General features: G+C 42.6%; 1 protein-coding gene across 3 annotated transcripts in view; it reads left to right on the top strand.

Annotated features, from left to right (window-relative positions):
* Window positions 1-22,360, top strand: part of Ctnnd2 (catenin delta 2) — an 847,941-nt gene that overhangs the window by 487,480 nt on the left and 338,101 nt on the right. For all 3 annotated transcript variants that reach the window (NM_001271502.2, NM_001415019.1, XM_039101550.2), the window contains one exon: window positions 10,373-10,567. In NM_001271502.2, the coding sequence (NP_001258431.2) occupies window positions 10,373-10,567 (195 nt within the window). The remainder of the gene's footprint in view (window positions 1-10,372; window positions 10,568-22,360) is intronic.

The raw sequence follows: 22,360 nt of genomic DNA on the forward strand, positions 1-22,360 counted from the left end.
AGGCTGGCTGATGAGTGAGCCCGTGGTTTGCTGGTACTGGAAGTGTTTCTTCAGAACTGCAGAGAGATGGCTAGTACAGCAAGCATCTGCTGGGAAATGCTATTCTGTGCAGTCTAGAATGACAGGAAGACACCGTAGAATGGGAACAGAAAGACTCAGAAACTGGAATCTTCATGTAGCTGGGAACCCATGCCTGGGGTTTCATGCTGGCTCCTTAAATGCCAACTGTGGGGAAGGCTTCGTTGATGCTGGGGTTGTTGATGAATTTACTTCTAACTTCAGAAATTTTTGCCTTAAGTCAATGGGACACCAAGGAAGAGAGAGAAGAAGCACACGTATTCACTGTAGATGAAGTAAAACGGAAGTGTCTAAACTCTCTATGAGGTGACATCAATGGGGTCTTTATGGTATGTGCTGGCTTCGACACCAAGAAGAAATTCTGAATTTTCTGCCAATCAAAACAAACAAACAAACAAACAAACAAACACTTGTACTTGATGCTCATTTGGGCTCCTGAAAGACAGCTAATGGGATCTCAACACATCTAAAACATTCCATCATGTCTCTTCTAATAGATGTCATGTCTGCAATACATGCTGTCTTCGGTAAACAAACTGGTGTGTGAAATGTTTGTAGTTGGTAAATAACCAAAGCCATATTTACATCGACCAAAATGTGAATTCAAAGAGATACCAGACTGCATTAGTCAGAATCCATGTTACTGTTATTAAAATGCTTAAAATAAAATTTAAAAATTCAAGGGAGAGATTTATTTAGTTCCCGGGTTCAGAGACTTCTGCCCAACATATGAGGGAGAGCTCTAGAGTAGCTCACCTCACACCATAAAAGCAGAAAGATGAAGAAGTATTAGGAAGTCACGCCCAATGAAACACCCCTGTACTGTACTTCTCAGCTCTGCCTCGCCTTCCACAGTTTTTCTCCCCGAATCCTATTACATTTTTTAATCTCTCCATGAATTAAACCATCTGTTATCTCAGAGCCCAAATGATCTAATATGTCTAGAAACAACCAGTAGAAATAGCTAGGGGTGTACTATTTTGATCTCCTCATTTCTTAATCTAATCGACATGATAACCAAAATTAACTATCATACAAGTTCTGCCTAAAGTGAGCTAAATGATAGAAATCAGAAGAAATCAACAGAGAGGGTGACTGTAAGGGATACAGGAAAGAATGTCTGTGCCTTCAACACTTCATGGTTCTCTAGAAAATGTTTCTCTCTTTCTTAGGTCTGGGGCGTGAGATGTATGGACACCTGTAAAGCAGGCCATGCAATAATGTAGTTTCCAACCAAGTGAACAGCCACAAGTATAGACCTGGGAAAGGAGATTATAAAACCAGACAATGCACATTCCATAGTATTTCTTGACCTTATGCAGTCAGTGTATTGTGGACCTTTCAGGACCACACAGCAAAAGGAATCTAAAGAAAAGCTTCAATAATTTGACTAAGGAGCAAGTTTGAGCAGGCCATTCCAGTTTCTGCCTACTGTGCAAATATCTTCAGAGGGACTTGCCAGCTGCGGTTTCTGCCTGTTAGTCCTCCTGGATGGCCCCTGAGCTCAAGACACTGCGTTACTACAGAGGTGGACTCAATTCAGAGCTTCAGGTGATCGTTTCTGATCCCAGCCTTAGCTCTCAGAGCTTGGACCAATGACGTGGTATAAAGAGGTGAAAAAAAAAAAACTCCCTAAAAAGAAAGAAGTGCCCATTTCAAGAGTTAGTGTAAAAAACAGAAGTCATTGTTCCTTCTCCTAAGATGAAACACACATCCAAACATGTACCACATACATGTTACATACACACATTTAAGTTCACCTGGTTAGACATAGAAAATCCCATAGTCTTCTCTATTTATTTCATGTTGATGTATTCTATTTGTGTTGCTATTACAAAATACCACGAATACCACTGTTTTGATGACAGAAATTTACATGTCACGATTCTGAAGGCTACAGAAAGTCCAAGACAAACAGACAGACAGACAGACAGACAGACAGACAAAGCTAAGACCAAGGCAACCAGAGCGATAGTAGATCCTATGTGTAGGGAAGACCTTTCTGGTCTATTGAAGAATCATTGTTGCTTTTGCTCCCCGTGGTGGAAGAGTCTTGAGAGATCTTCCTAGGGCTTGTTTTACAGGGGCCAAAATTCTCAATAATGAGGGCTCTGTACCATCCCTGTCAATGCCTTGAATTGAGACTGAACCTGAAAATTAGTGGAAGACACAAACATGATACCACGGTCTTCTGTGAACTTGTTGCTGTCACACACTGACAAATGGGCCACTCCTGTTGACAGTGCTTAGTAACATTTACTCCCTTGTATGACTCTCTGTCCTAGAGGAGCAGCATTGATACTACAGGGTATTTCTTAAATGACTGACTGCTCATGGGTAATTTTTCTGAGAGAGACATCTAAACATCTAAAAGTGGGCATTTGATCTAGACACCAGCGTCCTTTATGAATGCTATAAAACAGGAATGCTATCCTGTTTTAACAAGGGTGACAGGCGTTCAAGTGACAATGGTGCATACTCCCCCCAAAAAGTTAATTGAGCTTTAAAATACACATGCTCATCAACACCTACTAGAACTATATTTGAAAAGAATAAAATCCAAAAGCTAAATCCTAATGGAAACTGCACAGTTCCCAGTCTAATTCTTGTCTTCTCAAAGCTGTTTTATATACAAAACTCCTTATGGGAGGAATTATAAAAATGATAAAATATTAATACATAAAGAGGTTATAAGATGTAAACAGGAATAATGAATCTACAAAGTTTATAGCTGGCATTTTCCCTTTGTAAATTTTGTTGTAAGTTAATGAGTCTTTTTCCTGTAGAAGCCACAGAACCCTCTCTCTGATAATAAACCCACTACAGAAAAATGATAGAGAGAGTGCCTCACACCATGTTTTTGAAACTCCGTGTTTGGTTCTTAAAGAAATGTTATACAGCCTATGTACACTATATCAGAAGCAGTCTAACTAAAAGGTCTTTGTTTAAGATGGAGAATGCAAACCATCTCCATGTATTTTTTAAATTGCAGCTCAGTGTGCTGGTGTCTGCCCTTTCATCCCAGCCCTTGGGAGGCAGAGGCAGGCAGATTTCTGTGAGGTCAAGGCCAACCTGGACTCCAGAGTGAGTTTCAGGCCATCTAGAGCCTTCATGATGCAGCCTTGTGATTTATGAAAGTGCCTGCCTGCTTACTTCCCCTTTTGTTGAGCTACCTCTTCTTCATTCCACGCTGAGAATTTCCTCTGTGGCCTGGGGCAAAAGCCACAGAACCCAAAAGAGAGACAGCTTTGCTCCCAAGTGACACTTTGAAGAGCTAATGAAAGCTGCCTTGAAGCTTCAGCCTGCCTGTGTTGTTTAGGTATGAAGATATACCAGGCCTGCCTTGTTCTGGATGCTCTCCCAGGAAAGTCCCCGGATTATGTATAACAATGAGGTCTGGAAACCTGACAGTGCAGATGCTCTGTTCATGAGATATCAAAAGCAGCTGTTGAGAAATAAAGCGACACCTGTTGAGTTTTATCTCCCTTGTTGATAAAGACAAGTTTGGTGTCAATATAAGACTGACCGTTAAAAACGCTGGGAAGTGACTAATTAATAAGGTAGCAGCAAATCACAGATTGCTTCCATTAGGACAATAAGAAGATAGGAGTGAGCCAAACTTGTAGTCCATTCCTGCTAGAAACAAATTTTGAAGTGAATTATCATAACTACAAGGCTCCTCCCAGGTAAAAATTAAATTTCATGTGCTAAACTTCTTTTGCTCGCAGATATCCAAAGGTTTTAATTACAAGTTTTGAATCTAGTTACATTGCCTTTCATAAAAGTACAAATAACTCAACTCTCCCTGACCTTGCCAGGAAATGTTTGAGGTGCTTGGGTAGAGTCTTTCTGAAGGTCTGTTTGCCAGGCTGAGTCTTAGGCTGTTGTGGAAGGATGCAAAAGAGTCCACAGGACATCACTAAGCCAGGACTGCTACACCCTTGTCTCCCTAGCCCTCGGAGTCTTTTATCCTAGAACTGTGAAGGGCAGGAGGGAGGGGGGATGTGCCGGAATGCCTTGCTCACTGCCTGTCAGGTTCTAGGGTTTCCCAGCAAGATGCTACCTGCAGCACAGAGAAAGGAATGCTTGGGGCAAAGCCCATTCCCCCAGGATTCCAAGGGCATTGCTACATAGCCACTCAGGAGCGGATATTCCCAGAGCTGTGCTGACCCCCAGATTAAGGGAAATTCTAAAGACTTGAGTGTGTGCGAAAGACCCTACCTGCATCTTGCCTCCAATCTACAATGACTATTAAAACCAGGTCACTTTTCAGAGGACATACACCACACTCTTCTGGTCACTGGGCTTTCTTCTGAGACCCGTGTCTGGGAAGGGCCTGCAATCAATCCTCATTTTTTTTGTCTCAGAAGTGAATGATAGACATGTTTTCCTGGTGTGGAGAAGGGCTGGGCTTTTTTTTTTTTCTTACAAAGAAAGTGGAAGATCAAGGAACCTTTGTTTGGCAGGGTGTGTGCACTGCGGCAGTGCAGGGAACCTAGACCCACATCAAAATCAAGATAACCTCCACAAAAACATTCCAGCCCATCCAACTATAAAAAGGCTGATTGGTTTTTTTTTTTTAAATCCCTTATTTTTATTTACCCTTCTAGAAGTGACTCTTCTCCAGATAAGCCTTAACCCTAACTTTTCCAGACCCTGGAGGAAGAGCAATTTCTTTTTCTTTTCTTTTTTGTTTTAGTTAATCATTTTATTTGCTTACATTTCAAATGATTTACCCCTTCCAGGCTTCCTCTCGGAAAACCCCCTACCCCACACCCCTCCCCTTTGTCTCTATGAAGATGCTCCCACACCCATTCACCTACTTCCTCCTCACTGCTCTAGCAACCCCCTATGCTGAGGCATGGAGCCTCCACAGGACCAAGGGCCTGCCCTCTCATTGATGACAGATAAAACCATCCTCTGTTACATATGCAGCTAGAGCCATGGGTCCCACACGTGTACTCTTTGGTTGGTGGTTTAGTCCCTGGGAGCTCTGGGTGGTTCGGTATTGTTCTTCCTGTTGGGTTGTAATCCCCTTCAGCTCCTTCAGTCCTTCCCTTAGTTCAGGAAGACCCATTTCTAGGAGAGGAAACACAATCACCTGTGGCCTCTTGGTGTAGACCTGGCCAGATGGAGACACACAGCAGATACAGGATCAGTCATCATAGTCATCAGGGCACGAGCATGCTGAGTTAGGCTGCTGGGCACCTACCAAACTCCACCTCACGGCCAGTATCCAGCTACACCCGGCCCTGAGTCTTTGCCGAGGCCACTGGTGTTTGCTCAGAAGGGCAGGGGGAGACTATGGCATTGATGTGTCAGTCTCTAGTATTCAAGGCTGGTGCCTTAACTGAACACCTCTAACAATCAGATAGCTTAGTCACCACTAGACCAGCAGCCCCTGTCCTCTCAGTGAGAGGAGTAGTAGGATCTTCCTCTGAGAGGAGTCTGTTAAGATGCCCAACCTCAGAGGTGCTGAGGGCAAACCTGAATTTCAATCAGGACATCCTTATGCATGGTGTTCTGTAAAACAAACACCCGGCCACTCCCGGGTCTGGGAGGAGAAAACTGGCTTCCAGGACAGTGCCCTCACCACCACTGTCTACCTGGGGCGTTTGATCATTCAGGGCCTCTTAGAGAGTCCACTCTTCATTTCACAGTGGGAAGTAAAAATGTGCCTGTCAAACAGCCATCTTAGGAACAGAGGTCACACTGCTCTCCTGCTTTGCAAAAGCCTGCCTGCCGCTGAAGGAATCAAACAAAAGAAGTCTGTTTTCCTAAAAGAAAGAATGCCCAGGCTTAAACAGTGGGTATAAGATCAAAAGACCTTTGTTTGGATCGCACAGACACAGTCACTGTGCTGTGGGGACCAGTGATTTTGGCCACTGATTTTTTTTTTTTAGTTTTACCAGAAAGGGCTTGAGTCAGAGTTGGTGAGAATATTCATTTGGGAAAGGGGCAGGTGGAGTATAGTAATTACAGAACACTGCATTGGGTACCTCATTGAGAAAGTGATGGGGGAAAAAAACCCTGGGTTTTGTACACTGCCACTTTGTACACCTCCAAGGCTCCCATGACAGCAGCAAGTCTGTGTGTCATAGAGTATGAAAATCTACTGTGAGATAAAGGAAAGAAGGTACGTTTTCTTTCCGAAATCCGGCTATCACGGATTTTATATCATACATTGAAATTATCAGGTTACAATGCAGTTTTACCATTGGGCACATACAAATTAATCAGTTCTCTCACCAACATTGGTCTGAAATTGGCTCTTAGTCTACCTGCAAAATGTAGCCAGACAGCTTTGCATTTCTAACACATGAGATACACATCGTAAAGTGGATCCAGTGAGTTGGTGTTCATTTGCAAATAAAATTTGTTCCATGAATTTAACTCTAGGGCATGAAGATTATGCTGGGATTCTTTAAATACTTAGATTAATTTTCGAATTAGCACAGGAGTAGGAAGGAAACCTTGGAATTCCCATTTGGATCTGAGTCCAAATTCAAGAAGAGAACTGAGTTCTGAAGGAAGAGCATGGAGGGGCTTTTTAATTGTCTTTCTCGTAGCTTCCCTCTGTTTAAATCACGCTTACAGGATCCCAGCCTGCCGAGAAAATCACAGCAACCCTCCTGCCTCAACCTCTTTAGTGGTGGGGTTTCCCCTACACTCCTTGGGGGGACTCACTTCCTGCCTACTCTGGGAGCACCAGCGTAAAGCACATCCCTCAATATTTTCTAGCATAATCCCTAAACGTTCCTAGCATAGAACTGAACCTTATCCTCCCCACCTCCAACACCACAGTCAAGGGGTCTGAACCAACCATCGGCAGCCAGGAAAAGATAGCTAGAGCCTTAGAGTAAGTAGTTCCGGTAAGAGCTGCCATGCCCCAGGACAGTGTCTCTTCTGCCACTTCACCTCTGGGAGCTATGGCCTGTTCACAGCACACATGAAAGACACACTGTAGCCATTCTATATCACTAATCCTACGTGTCATGCTCACAATCCAGTATTCAAACATACTTTCAGAAACTTTGTATGATAAAATGTTTACTAATGACTGAATTCTGTGGCTTCTGAATAAGAAACAGGATGAGCAGGGACACGTAGTAGAATTGAATTCTGAGTGCTAAATGACTGCACCAATAAATTCTAAATGTTGCATGTTGACATTATGTGATAGTTCTGCAATAGCAGGGAAAGCCGTCCATGGAACTGGTCTGGTATTTTCTTCAGTCCATCGTGTTTTGACTGCATTTTGCTGCTTTCCAGCTCTGAGCTCCCAAGCTTGGTTAAGGTCGAGTTCCCAGAATTGTTTGCTACCAACATAATTGGTAAGGGTACTTGACCTTGACCTTAGTGACATTTTAGACACCATCAAAAATTTTCCCAGCATCGTTTTATTCTTGGGAAAGATGTAAGTGTTCCTGGGTGGTGGTTAGCATCCTTTATGGTGCTTAGAACTACTGTCAAGTAGACTGTGATGATGGAAGGAAATTTCTATGAAAGTGAAGTACGTTTTGTTTGAGTCAGAAGATATATAATGTATCTAGTGAGATTTGGATGCACATTCCCACAATTGGTTTCCATGTAAATCTTTTCGTTAATAATGGCCAAGACAAAAATGGGTATTTATATGTATCTGATGACCATTTTTTCCCTAAACAAGGCCAGTGAAAAATTATTTTAACTTCATTCATTGGTCTTCCTTCTGGTCCACAGTCCCTTTTGTTTGTCTTGATAATGACTGTCTACTCACAAGGTCTTTAAACCTGACCAGAATGGATAAAACAGAGTACAAACAGTGTTCCTTTGAGGAAGGCTTTCTCAGCGCTCTGTATACAGCTTAAATATGGAATTTCTCTGGCACAGCTGTTTCCATGGGAAAACACTGTGAGCTGTTAGTATTACCAATGATATTCTAATATTTCGATAATGCCACTATTAGATGTTTTTGCTAGCCATTTGCACTTGTTATTGTTTGAGAATTTCAATGTGCATGCGATGGATTTGATACATTCCATCCCCTCCAATTCCTTCTCTGTCTTCTGAAACACCATTCCCTCACCGTTTCCTATCTTCCCTTCATTTTCTTTTAAGCCCACTGAATTGGCTCAATGCTCTCAGTATGTGCAGGGTTTAGGGCCATCTATAATTGGAGCAGAGCATCTTCCCAGGGCCTACATCCCTAACAAAATCAGAATCTCTCTTTCCCAATAACCATTATTGCCAACACCTCCTCAGCTAGAGACCAGACTTCCGGGACACCTCCCTACTTTGTGCTTGGATTTTGTCTGGCTTGATCTTGTGTAGGTGCTGTGCATGCTGTCACAGGTATTGTGTGTTCATAAAGGCATTCGATCCATTGATTCTGGAAGTCGCTGTCTTACTGTAGTCACCTACTGCTTCCCACCCCTGCAGTCTTTCTGCCCCCTCTTCAGCAGTGAGCCCTGCGCCCTGGGCGGACAGGGTGTGGTATAGACATCCCATATGGAGCTCAGCTCTTGCAGTTTCTTATTCTCTTCAGACTGTGCAGTCGTTGGTGCCCGAGTTAATTGGTGATAATGCTTGTAATAATATCATACCGAAAGTATGATTTCCATAAAGACGGGATTCATGTTAAAGGCTCCGTGCCCAGCACCTAGATTGTTAATTTGGTGAATGGCACTAATAAATAGTACCACTGCACTTATGCCCCAAAGTCGCACCCAAAGTTCAACAGCAATCCTTGTCATCCATCGTGACTGGGACTGGTTTTTGTGAGAGTCGGAGCAAAGAGCTGATGATTAAAGCCACCACTGAGTCCTCCCGTCATGCCTAATGTTAGTCGCACACATAGCATTAGAAGAAAGTCATTGTCTCCTTGGGCTTTACACTTTGGGGATCTTAGCAATATAACCTGAGCCTACAGGAGGCAGGGCAGACAGCAAGCAGGCGCTGGGAGTGCACTGTACTTAAATATATTCCTGGGAAATCTAAACTTGAGCTTGGGGTGGGGTGGGTGCTGGCATTGGGAAAATCAGATGCAAAACAGTTACTTACAATCTGTCCTTCGTCACAACTCTATCTAAACCTGACATTATTTAATTATCGACAAAGGGAAAGAGCTCGCTTGCCCTGATCCTTCCCTTCCTGAAAAGAACCCAGTGCTTTCGTTTTCCATTTGTTATTTTTTTGAAATTAACACATAATGACATCATCTCCTCCCATTCCCTTCCTCCTTCCAGTCCTTCCAATGCAGGCCTCTAAACTCCTCTTAATGAGCACCAAACCCAGGCTATTGAAAGGCAGTGTGCAATTAATTCCCAAGATGGCTGGTAGGTGTCAGTTTGGGGTCTGTGGGTGAATGGTAGGCAGCCGTTGTAACACACCATAGGCCCTTTTGGTTCTGATGTGCAGCCTCTGCTCACCACAAATATGTAGCACTCCTCCTGGCTGTCCCAAGTCTGTCCTCATGAGTCCATTGCCCTGACATTTCTTCTCTTGATTTGGATGTAAATCAGTGCCTCATTTATCACCAGCCAGCGCCACCAGTGAAAACTAATTTCCTGGTGTGCTGGGCTTCTTTAGGAAACTACCTCAGGGTTCCCTGTTGTGTAGTATTGCTCCACAGGAACACTTTCTCCTGGCTATGCAGGGAGTGCTGTGAATAAGGATTCACGGATGCTAGAACGCCAAGCCACTTATAATGGATACATAAGCCAGTTAGTGACAAGCATTTGCACATGTCCAGAGGGAGACAGAATAAATGTAAACGCTTCCGTTGGTTAGCCAGAGGAGAGGGAAACAGGGCGCAGGCAGCAACCTTATCCTTAAATATCCACTTCTCGAAGGAATCCATCCATCCATCGTCCAGGTCAAAACCTGCTGCCGGCAACAATGTCCGGTTCAGTTTTCAGCAGTGAGCATTGGGAGTGCAGTGGAGCACATTCATTTGCTCACCATTTAGAATAGTTTCTGTCGTGCTAAATGGAAATGGTGCATGGCCTTTGAAGGTTGTCCCTCTGCCTCAGCTTTCTTGGGTACATTCATCAGGCATGTAAAAAATGTATTTTTCAGTAGCCCTGTTTGGTGTGGATTTGTTTGAGAAACCCCGGCATCCATCCAGCAACATCAGCTTTGGGAGCAGAGCGAGGCAGCTGGGTAGGGTGATAAGGTGATTGATACCCTTTGATATTCTTCATTTGGGGTTCTGGGGGATTTCAATCCCTGTACCCTTCCGTCACAAGTTCCTGGATACAATACCGTCTGGATGTTGGCTGAGTTTTAATGTCCCTGTGTTCATTTATTTCAGCTGGGTCCCGAGCCTCGTATAGCAGCCAGCATGGGCACCTGGCCCCTGAGCTGCGGGCCCTGCAGTCCCCAGAGCACCACATAGACCCCATCTATGAAGACCGTGTCTATCAGAAGCCCCCTATGAGGAGTCTCAGCCAGAGCCAGGGGGATCCTCTGCCGCCAGCACACACCGGCACCTTCCGCACGAGCACAGGTGTGTATTGGGAACACACGTAGGCCTGCCTATGGGCGGGGGGGGGGCATGGAGCTCCTTAGAAAATAAATCATTGTTTCCCAAATGAAAGGTACGTGCGTGCGTGTGTGCGTGCGTGCATGTGTGCGTGCGTGCGTGCATGGGTGTGTTTCCAGTCAAGCCTTGTGGCCTGCTTCTATCATCGGTATCTTTGATGATGTGTGAAAGAGATTGTAACTCCAATTATCTACCTAGCTATGCTCTAAGTGCTGAAGGTACAAAGAGAATTGTAAAGTTACTTCATCAACTAGAAAAAAGCAAACAAACAGAAAGAAAACATGACTGATGTATTCGGTGCCTTCAATACTTTATTTAATGAATATAAGTTTGTATAAGTATAAAAACTTATATAATGACTATGTGTTTATATTTAATGAATATAAAAAGCAATCATTACCCCTGTCATAAAATTTAGATGCATTATTATGGTAAGTCATTTTTAATGGTGCAGCCTACCTTTTAGCAAGCTTCAAATGTTTAGCAAGATCCAAATGTTTGTTTAAAATGAGACATATTTTGAAAGATGGGCTTAGAATGTGTTTCATACACATTAATAGGCTAGAACATTCAGGATCGTTATTTAAATGTTGAAACTCAATAATTATTGAGACTTCAATTAACTGTATAGCTCTTCAGGATTAAAGATATATTTTTTTAAGTTGTACCTAACCACAGGACACAAGTAGAAAAGCAAGTGTCTCCTATGACAGGTAGCCATTCACAAAATAGTCTAAATAACTTTAGTTACTTGGTTATGTTCCTAATGACCCTGACCTTAATAATGAATATGGGGAAATTAGACTCCTGTTGAGAGGGACATTCATGGTAAAACCTCACCATACGGAACGGAAATGGCTATGTTGGTTTCCTGCTGGTGAAGCTTACCCTTTCCCTGCAGCCCATGCTGCTAGTCTTACCTTCCATTTACAAGCTTAGCCCAGATCTCTGTAACTTCAGCAAACTGCTGCTCGAACTGACCACTAAGTACAGTGCAGTGGCTTTGTTAAACTGCATGTGATGCCGAATTACATGTTGAAGTCAAGGGAAGCTACTCTTACAGTTAATTATGGAAATTTACATTTCACTCTTCCACTGCATCAAAAGAGGAAAGTCTCCATGCACTCCTTGTGACATTGTAAATGGCATTCAATATTAATAACATATTTAGATTTAGATAAGAAAGTACACTGAGTTGCTCTTGTCAGATCTCTCACCCTCAGCCTGTTACTTCTGCTGCTCTCTGGAATCTGGCCACTTGAATATTTATTTATTTGTTTTTTGCAAATTATCAATTAAGAGTATTTTACTTCCACATAAGCCACTTGTGAAAAACATTTAATTTGAATAAAAAAACAAAAGAAGTTTATTAAGCCCCTGTTCTATATGTGCCTTTAGAACTGTATCTTTAGAATTGTCAACTTTTGGAAGATTACTTTAAAAAAAAAAGCTTCAATAAAAACTGCCCTGTACCTAGTTCACATTCTAAGCAGTAGTCTTCACACTTAAAAGGAATAAAAGGAAGCCATTTTGATCAGTTGCCTCTTTAATACTATGAAAAAATATCCAGTCAAAAGAGAAACTCGGAAGAGAGCAGAATTCATTTTAGCTTGCATTTGCAGAACTGGCACAGCCTGTTGCCACAAGAAAGGCACGGTAGCACACAGGCCTGATGTAGGTGCTACAAACTCTCAAAGCCTGCCCACAGTGACACATTGTCTCCAGCAAGGTTATACATTTCTCCTTCAGATTATACACTGTGATATTCTCTAAACCCATGATAGGCAGACAATGGCCCAGAGGCCAAATGTAGTTTACCACTTGTTTTAGTAACACTTAGCAGCCAAGTCTGATGATCAAGACTATTTAAGTACTGGGGACTGGGGGAAGGAGGAGGTGTGTGACGAGATGGGTAAGGCTTTCTGATATGTGGCAATGACATGAAAGTTGAAGTTTAATATCCATGAGTAAACCTGTAGACTTCATCCTTACCCTTATGTTGAAGTGTCCCTTACAGGTGCTTTGACACTGCAAAGGAGGCACTCTGAGGCTATGACAGACACCATACAGTTCATAGAACCTGGCTTTTTGCTGAAAGTTTGCAAACCTATTCCCAGATACTAATCTTGAGCAGAGCAATGCTATGCTTTTGTCCTTCCTTTGAGGGCAACCAAGAGTCTCCTCAAAATGCTTCAAAGAGTCTATTGTAATGACAGCCACAACAGAGACCTGCTAAGATGGGGGAGTCAGAGGTCTAACAGCCTGTGCCAGCTGGCACCGTGGAACCTGACATAGTTCTGAGCAAGTGTGATGATTCACACAATACTATGAACATTTTCAAGCAAGTATAGAAAGAAGAGAGAGAAAGTGAAGCCCCAAGCCCCAAGACACGAGCTCTCATGCCTAACCTCTGCCCAGGAGGCCCTGTGCCTGCATCTGGCCTGCTGTGCTTCATGCACTCACTCTTTTCTAGCCCCAGGACCCACTGCTCTAGAGCCTGATGTGTAAGATGAGGCTTTTAGTATACATATATATTTTACTAGTATACCAGAAGCATATAATAATAATAATAATAATAATAATAATAATAATAGATTTTATCTGTACAGCATATAACTAAAACTGGGAAATTATTAAAAGTGGGGGTTAAAAATAATTGCTAAATAGCCATAATGAAATATCCTAAGGTTGCTTCTTTGTATCTGAAGTTGTTTTGTTCATATCTCCTGTTTTGTACATCCAGGATGAGAACAATGAATCTTGGGAATGAGGCCCATAGGTTACAGATACTTCTGTCCATCATCCTTGCCTCTGATTGATGGCAGAGATGACATGAGCGCGTAGCCTTACCTTCCCGCCTTCCTGTGACAGGGAACCAGGTGTAGCTTATTCAGTTCTGTCCCCCAAACATTCCAGACAGTGCTTTAGCGAAACAGAAATCTGATCGGTCTCTTTCGCTACACCCACTCTTGGAAATAAGGGTGAGGGAAAGATGTATCAATAATTAGGGAGTGAGAAGGAGGTGTTAAGAACCAAGGTTGAGGTCTTAAGAGCAATAGAGAGCACATGGATACTTCTAGGGACATTCTTTAGTACACTTAATGTATTTACTAATCCTGTGGCTGGGGAACATTTTAAAGCTCACCCCATACATCATAAGGCAAACATGCATGAGTGGCATTCAAAGTTACATAGGTTGCTTGGATCCAGTCTTTGAAAGGTCACACCAGAGCTGACTTGTCCTAGATCCTGGTCTTCTTTGACCTCATGTTTCTAAATACCATTTGAAAGCAAAATAGAGTTATTTTCACCCACGGAGCTTAATGGCTTTGGGCATTCTGCTATTAAAGTCGTATCTGCTAAGAGCCACTGTTTGCTTGATACACTGGCTTTTCCAGAGTGGTTTACGGGCTACTGCCTGTTTCTGAGCACATTTCATTTCATACAGTTTCCTAAATGTAGAAGATGTCCCACAGAGGATGGGAGTGTCTGAAAGGTCAGTGCCACGGATGTGTTTTCAACCTGCCCGCTCTCCTAAGCATCATACCAAATCCATGGCAACTGTCTCCCTGTCCTTCCCTCTTACCTACTGACCTTATTTGAGGACCATGGTGCCTGGCTGCAGCTAACATGAGTAATAAGCCACTCTTGCGCACAAAGGTTTGTAGGGAAATAACTGCACAAACAAATAACAGATTGCCTGTGGACATTAAGGTAATACACATTAAGGCTCTATAGACATCTCCATCACAGGGATGTCTCAGGAGTTTCTTGTACTCACTCACCACTACCATTTTTCTGTTCTTTCCAACCTCCTTCCTCTCTTTCCTTCCCTCCTTGCCTCCAGATGTAAGTCACCTGTTAGTTACTTTTATATGAGGACTTTCTCAGACACCAGCTCAGACAGTGCCACCTTTCTACTTAGGTAGCCATGCATGGGCTACCTAATTCTCACGTGATTGACCTCTTGAACAGGTTCATGCTGGAACATGACGAAGTCCAAGTCCCCCTCTTCATCTCACTTCCACTATGGGCTTGTGGATGGTAAAACGCACACACAGTTCGCTTTTCACACAGCAATTGTTTGGATTCTACAAACACAGTGCATTAAAGCCATACCAGAGGACATACTCTGAGGAATCCACCACCTCCTGCACAGACTCAACTCCAACACTGTCTTTCCCAAGAACACCAGGCTGCTGCAAGGCAGAGCCTGCTCCCTCTTCTTTTCCTACCAAACCTAGTAGAAGGTTGCAGGCTCTGAGGACAGGATGACCTTGGATGCATCACTGGTCCCAGATGTGCTATAAGTAGAGCTGCACAAAGAAAGTCTGTTATCCATCCCCTTACCTGAGACAGCAGTGATAGGCAGACATCGGCATGTACGCCAGAAACACAGCCGCCACTGTTTCCTGAGTCCGCAGTGGCTCCTAGTCAACTAGGCTGCCAGAGAGTAGTGACCTGTCCCCATCCATGAGGACCCTTCTTTTCATCGAGGACCTGCATATGTGGGTGGTGAGAAACAAAGTAATGAGGGTTATGTACCCTCAAGTGATAAAGTCAGCCTTGTCCTGGAAGGTTCACAGTAATTCCTTGAGCATAGTGCTCTTCATACTTAAATATCAGAAGACAGCAGTGCTGGAAAGATTAGAGCCGAGGATGAGGTGTCAACCAAACAGTGAATGTGACGTCACTAAAATAACGTTCACATAAAGGCCCAACAGTGCAGGAAGTCGGAACATAAGAACTGCTGAGATGTCTGCAGCAGATATGCTCAGTGTTCCCATAATTACAGAGTGGCAGCTTCTGCCCTCCATTCATGACATTGTCTATCAATTCAAATGCTTAGAAAGCTCTAGAATTAATTTTTATGGCCATTCCAGTTCCTGGCTGTGTTTCCCATTTGTGGACAAACGAATTGATCGATATCAGAGCATGGCATACATTGGAAGAGGACACGTTTGTTGGAGAACAAAACAAAATGATCAAAAGACCTGTGGCCCCAAGTCTAGCACATTCCAGGCTCTGAGCTTGCCTCAGGTTCTCAGCCAGCTAAGAAACTTTGCTTGTGTAGTTAAGATTCCACAGAATCACTTCTTGAACTCCTTGTTCAGCAAATACATATTTCTGAGTGCAAAGAGAATATAACATACCTTTAAATCACAAGAAAATGCTTGATATAAAGTCATTTAATGCGTAAGGGAGTGGAAAGTCTTAATCCTGTTCTGCAACCATCTAGCTTTTAGAGGCAAACCTATGTTCACAATTGAGACTCCCACAAAGCCACTTAATGGTGGGTCAACTCTAACTTTCTAGAGCTGGGCAGCTAGATCTATTCACATCCCCATTGTAGTCTCTCAACCTGCCTTCTCCCTCATATCCAGTTAGGTTGGGTCAGCCCCTTTGTGACACCCTAGGTAATAGACATGACCACCCCCCCCCACACACACACTATGGATATGTTAGCATTTCCCCACCCAACTATGCCACATTCATCACAATCGCCATGGAGAACACAATCCAAAACCTTCAGCCCCATTCAGTTCTCATTTGACAGCAAACTCTAGCACCTTTCTTTTGCAGTGAACAGATAATGGTGAGTATTTAAATACTCATTTTAGAGTATTCATTAGGTCATAAAGGTTTATCCAGACATACTGTATATCGCCTTGCATTTTAATCTTATTTGGATTCTCTGCAAAGCATACATGTTTCTTAAAAGCATGCAGGCTATATTTTCTGGGCATACACTAATAGTTAGCATCCAGCAGACCAAATGGAGTGAATCAGGCAGAGAAGCATCAGTCATCCTGGGGTTTAGTCCCCATTCTACCCACTCTGTTTCCACCTTCTCCTCCATGACATGTAGAGTGTCCGTGGAAGGATGGCACCATTCACACAGGTTGTTGTTGGCTCTAAGTGAGGTAATCACACGTTATCTGCACAATAGGAAATGCTGCACACTGATAGTATTGTGTATTATGCTTTCCTCATTTCTAGGTAGGGACGCATTACATACAGAGCTGAAATATGGTTAGCGTATAAAACATATGGCTATGTTGTCATCCATCAGTACCTGTGTGAATGAGAGGAAATGAATATGTGTAGCACAAAATATTCATGTAGAATTATATAGATGATCATATATGTAAGGCTAAGTGTGGATTCATTCACTTTCTACTTTGTCCATTCACTTAAACAAGTGAATTTTAATTTTAATTTTTAATAAACATTTTAATTTTTAGAACAAATTCTATAAGCCTTCTGAAATCTATTGTACATAGATACCAGGGCTGGTAATCAAGAATAGACATTGCTGAATATTGGAAAATGTTCTAGTCATTAGTTTTTTGTTAATCTATATTTTAAACACCTAGTTAAAAATAACTTAAGAATTCCTAGAGCTGGGCTTAGAGAGATGGTTCAGTGGTTAGAGTACTTGTAGCTCTTGCAGAGGACCTAGGTTCAGTTCCCAGAACCCACGTGGCAGCTCACAGCCACTCGTAACTACAGTTCCAGGCAATCCAAGACCCCTTCTAACCTCTGGCCACCAGGCAGACATGTGGTACACAGCCATACATGAAGACAAATCTCTCAAACACATGAAACAAAACAACTATTCTGCAACAGTATTTTAATTTTCTATGCTATATAAAAAGAACAAAACTGGTCAACTCTTTGAAGGAGAATCTTGTTCTTTTTCTCTTTCAAACTTATGTTATATTCATTCATGCTTCTGGCATCCCTACATCTGTTCACACATTTTGGGGGACCCTGATACTCTGCTTTTCATAGAAGCAGTAAAAACAGCCTGAACATTAGTCATGGGGATCCCATTGTGAGTGTAGCCATGCTTGAAAACACTTCTCACCAAAGAGATAATGACATCTCAAGTTGTTACAATACCAAGTTATAATACCATGTTGTGTTTATACTTGAATAACTACTTGCTGACTGTACCTACATTCAACCATTGTTAAGTACAGAAACTTGGGAGACACAGTTCAAGTCCTGAATAGCTTTGCCAAGATTATTTCAGATTCGGAGCCAAAGACTTTACCCCTCAAGTAACGGACTTGAGAGCTCTTGGCCACACTATCATTGAGTGATCCTCATGTCCTGATTAGAAGCACTTAATACCTCCTTATATGTTTCTTCTTATTGAGTTATCTAGATAGCACATGTAAATACATGTTGTGTTTTCACGGTTCTTATCTGTATATACAAATACATGTTGAAACATGAGGCTGGACAAATGGCTCAGCAGGTAAGAACACGGCTACTCTTTCACGGTACCTCAGTTCACTTCGCAGCGTCTGTGTGGTGACTTGCAATAGTCTGTGACTCCAGTTTCAGGGGTCCCGAGGCACTCATCTGGCCTCTGCCAACACTAGAGACCTACATGGTACACAGACATACATGGAATAAAAATATGCACACGTATAAAGTAAGACAGACAATATAAATATGTAAAATCAAGGGTTAAAACAAACAAACAGAAAACAGAAAGCTGTTTCTCTTATTCTTCGCTGAACTCCACTTTCTATTCCTCATAACAGTGTCTCACCATGTGCCCAGATTCCTGGAATTTTTTTCCCTTTTCATTAACCACCATTCACAAAGCAATTTCTGGATTTACTAACAAGGATACACTGTTCCTCTCTCAAGTATAGCACACAGAGCATCTCTATTTTGCCTTGACAAACTAAGGTTTTGTTTGTGTAGCTTTGCAGAAAACAAACAGATAATTTCAGCAATGGCACAGGTGTCTGTCAAAGTGTCAAGTCCACCGCAGATGGCTCAGCTTGTTAAATCTCCCCAGAGAGGCTGGCCATGCAGTTCACCGAGTCCTGAGGGCTCACAAGGAGAAGGGGGCTGTTTGCAGAGTAGGTGAGAGCAAGTTTGTGGAGCTGATGAATACCAACTCCTCCAGATGTTTGGCAGGAGGGTGTCCTGTTGGATGGAGTCACCTGCAGGGTAGATGGAGCTCTCTAACTCAGATGGGGGAAAATCTTTAATGGCAGAAATTAAGGGGAATGTGAATTAAATGAAAGACTTCTCATAGAAGAATGGTGGTTGTTTATCCATGTTAACAAACAGGCCTGCTTTGTACGAGATGTACAGAGAGCTCAGCAAATCAGAGGGCAGCATCGAGCCTTGACTCTCACAGTGCATCCCCCAATAACACCCATCCTACCCTGTGAAATAGCAGCTGTGACACTGTTAGTTTTCTGACTCAAGGTTTTGGCCGGAGCCCAGAATGACTTCAGACTCCCAGTGTAGCCAAACGTGGGCTTAAACTCACAATCTTCCTCCTGCCTCAGCCTCTGGGTGCTAAGGACAGAGTTGTCCATCACTATTCCCCAACCAGTTCTCAAGTGTCCGTGCATTCAGTGTTTTCTGTGTGTCTGATATCTAAAATAAACTGTGAGTCTGTGATCCCCAGGGGATAATATTTAAAACATTTGAATTAAATATAAGGAATTTCACCATTGCATTGCTGGGGGTAATAGCTTCTCACATATTTTGTTCTCCACAGTTATAGGATGTGTTCTTTATGTTAAAGACCTGCTATTGCCCTCTTGTCACAGATAGATACTTTGTATTTGTAGCTATCTCATTCTAATCTAGTATTATAGATTTTAATTTAGCGGCATAAATTTGAATTATGAATTTTCATCTTTAATCTATCTCCATTACTGAGAGCTACACAGAGAATTAAATATCTGTTAAGCTCTGGCTGGATAGCTCAGTAGGTAAAGTAATTGTTACCTAAGCATGAAGACCTGTGATTGACTCCCAGTATTTATTCCATGGGGAAAAGGCATCTGCTATTCAAGCACTGGGCCAGCAGAGAAAGTAGGATCCTAGAAGCTCAGTAACCAACCACTCATGCTGGATCACTCAGCCCTGTGTTCTGGGAGAGATCCCAGTCAAAAACATTCAAATCGAGGGTGCCTGATTCTGAGGTTGTTCTCTGGCCTTCACATGCAAACATGTGTGTGTGCACGTGCACACACACACACACACACACACACACACACACACACACACTCTGTCTCTTTGTATCTCTGTTTCTCTCCCTCCTTCCCTCCTTCCCTCTTTATCTCCATATTCATTTGTGATACTTTTGGAGGGCAACTTTTCAAAGTCAAAATTACTAAGTTCAAAGTTATTGTGATTTGTAAAAAAAAATGAGGACTTTTGGAAAGTTGCTCACCCATCTCAGATTTTATAGCCTATATGATTGATGGGGCTCAGAATCGAGACACTTTAAAATGAAGACAAGTATATGCATTGTTACCTTTATCTTCTTCAAGTGAGAAAAAGTTAGGTGTTTGGAATATTTTTATATAATTATTCTACATATCTTTATGAATTCGGATTTATAGAAATAACATAAACTAATTCGTGCAACAATCTATCATAATTTTTCAGTGTGATATTCAGGTGTTTGATTCCTGTAATTAACCCATCTCTTCCCTCCACCTTTGGTCAACCTTTCTTCTAATTCTAAGCTCTTTATCATTATTTAAAATTTACTCATTCTACTAAGTAACTCACAAGTATTTGTCCAAACCTGGTCTAGGGATTAGTGATAAGCATAACATCTGGAGACTAGCTACAGGGGCTTAAGTTCATTTTCTATTATAGGCCACACTGGTAGATCTCACCAAGCCTCAGTTTCCCAGCTGTTAGGTAAATCTGGCACGATTCCTCTTTAACAGGTAGATAAGGAAGCAGAACTTGATACAGTGATTCAGGAACCTTCCAATGCCCCTCGAGGCCCCTGGCATGGCTCCTTTGTGTAGTGCTCTAGATCTCTGCCTTGATAGCGGACTGCCCATTAGTGTGTCACTTTCTCTGTGTCATATATCGCATGCTTTTCCTGCATTAACCAAACAATAATCCCAGGAGGCCGTTTGTTCTCTTCTGTTAACTCCAGAGTTTCACCTTGGAGACACCATTACCTTGTCCAAGAGCAAGGACTAGAGCAGGAGTCTGACTAGAGCAGGAGTCTGACTAGAGCTGACTTCTGATGCCAAGCACTCCTTGAGCTCTATGGTGTTTCCCTGTATGAGGCCACAATGAAACCAAACAGAGCTGGAGAGTTGTCCCAGTGGTTAAAAGCTCTTGTCCCTCTTGCCCAGGACCTGTCTATCACTCACACGGTAGCTCACAACCATTTATATCTCCAGGCCCAAGCTACCCACTGTCCCATCCTGACATATACAGAAACCAAGCTCACATATTGCACAGACATACATGCAGGTAATACATTCACATACACAAAATCATAAAATTAATCTAGACAGAGCTCCCAACCAAGTAGGGACTTCACTGTCTCCATCACCTGTTCCTCGTACCTCTAGGCGTTGCCTTCTGACTTGACCATCATAGAGCTTCACACTGCTGCACCTTCCGAGCCCATGCCCTCCCTTTCTTCACAGGTCTGGGGCTGCTCCTCATCAGCCTTTACCCCTAACCCTTCCCTTCTCACTTAACTTGGGGGTCCTCAGGCATACTGGGGCACAGTCATTTTGTTCATCTTAACTCTCCTAGCAGTACGTAAAAACGGCCTTGTGGGTGTGTGGTATATGAATTTGGACCTGTGTGCTTGTATGTACGCAGGAAGATGTGTGTATTAGGCGTGTGAGCAGGTACACGTAAGGTATGGAAAACAAGCTTATGTGTTATCCACCTTTGGGTCAAGGTCTGGAACTCACCGGTTAGCCCAGACTGTCTGCCGGGGAGCGCTGGGGAGTCCCGGGGAGCGCTGGGGATTCATTTGTTTCTGCCTTTCAACATAGGACTGGCAGGCACCCTCTGCCATACCCAGCTTTGTCCCACAGGTCCAGGAACCCAGCTCTGATTCTCCTGCTTCACAACTGGCCCATCACCAACTGATTGTTTCCCAGCCACCAGAAATGTCTTCTTCACATTGCAGTGTTATTTCCTGGTCTCTATTCCATGTCCCTTCTTTTGTGAATGAGCAAGATTAACAGCAACTATATTTTTAGAAAAGAATTTATTTTTGCCTGAAAACAATTTTCAGTCAGAATGAACACTGATGGGTTTAGTTCCCCGAATGAAGAATGTGACTCTATGAAAATGAGGCAGAGTCCTTTTGCCTTTGATTTCCTTCCTAGCTTATCATAAATCTCAATGAAAATGAGGTTTTGTGTCTGTGTTCTTATTTCGATTTTAAACTACCTCGATTATAGTATACAGGGTATTGTTTATGTTATTCAGATATTTATTACATTTATATCTTTATGGAGGCTGAGAATGGGCACCTGCCATGACTCGAATACAACTGAACAGCCCTGTCTAGCAATCACTGTGGAATACTACCTCTTAGGGAATGTGGGCGCCCTTTCTCCATCACCGAGAACAGCAGTTCTCATTTTTGCTTAGCCCTGTTCTCCTAAGATTCTAAGAATCTCAAAGTCGTGGGTTCAAATCCTGACCTCAGCAAGAGAATCCCGTCTCCAGTTTACTTTAACATTTGCTGTTTTGACAGAATTCCTTACATGCTCTTAGCAATCATTTCTTTGATATGACATAATAACCTTTGTGTCTCATGTGGTATATGGCCCTTATGAGAAAATATGATAAAAAAATATGACAACCTAATTCTTGGGAAGTCAGAACTGTGCTGTGCATATCAGAAGTGGAATCTAATTCCATACAGCACACTTGCTTGTGGCATCCTATATCTAGGCACTTGCATAACTCAGTATCTGTTTGATGTCA

The sequence above is a fragment of the Rattus norvegicus genome, chromosome 2, assembly GCF_036323735.1.
Source record: "Rattus norvegicus strain BN/NHsdMcwi chromosome 2, GRCr8, whole genome shotgun sequence".
NCBI classification, from domain to species: domain Eukaryota; kingdom Metazoa; phylum Chordata; class Mammalia; order Rodentia; family Muridae; genus Rattus; species Rattus norvegicus.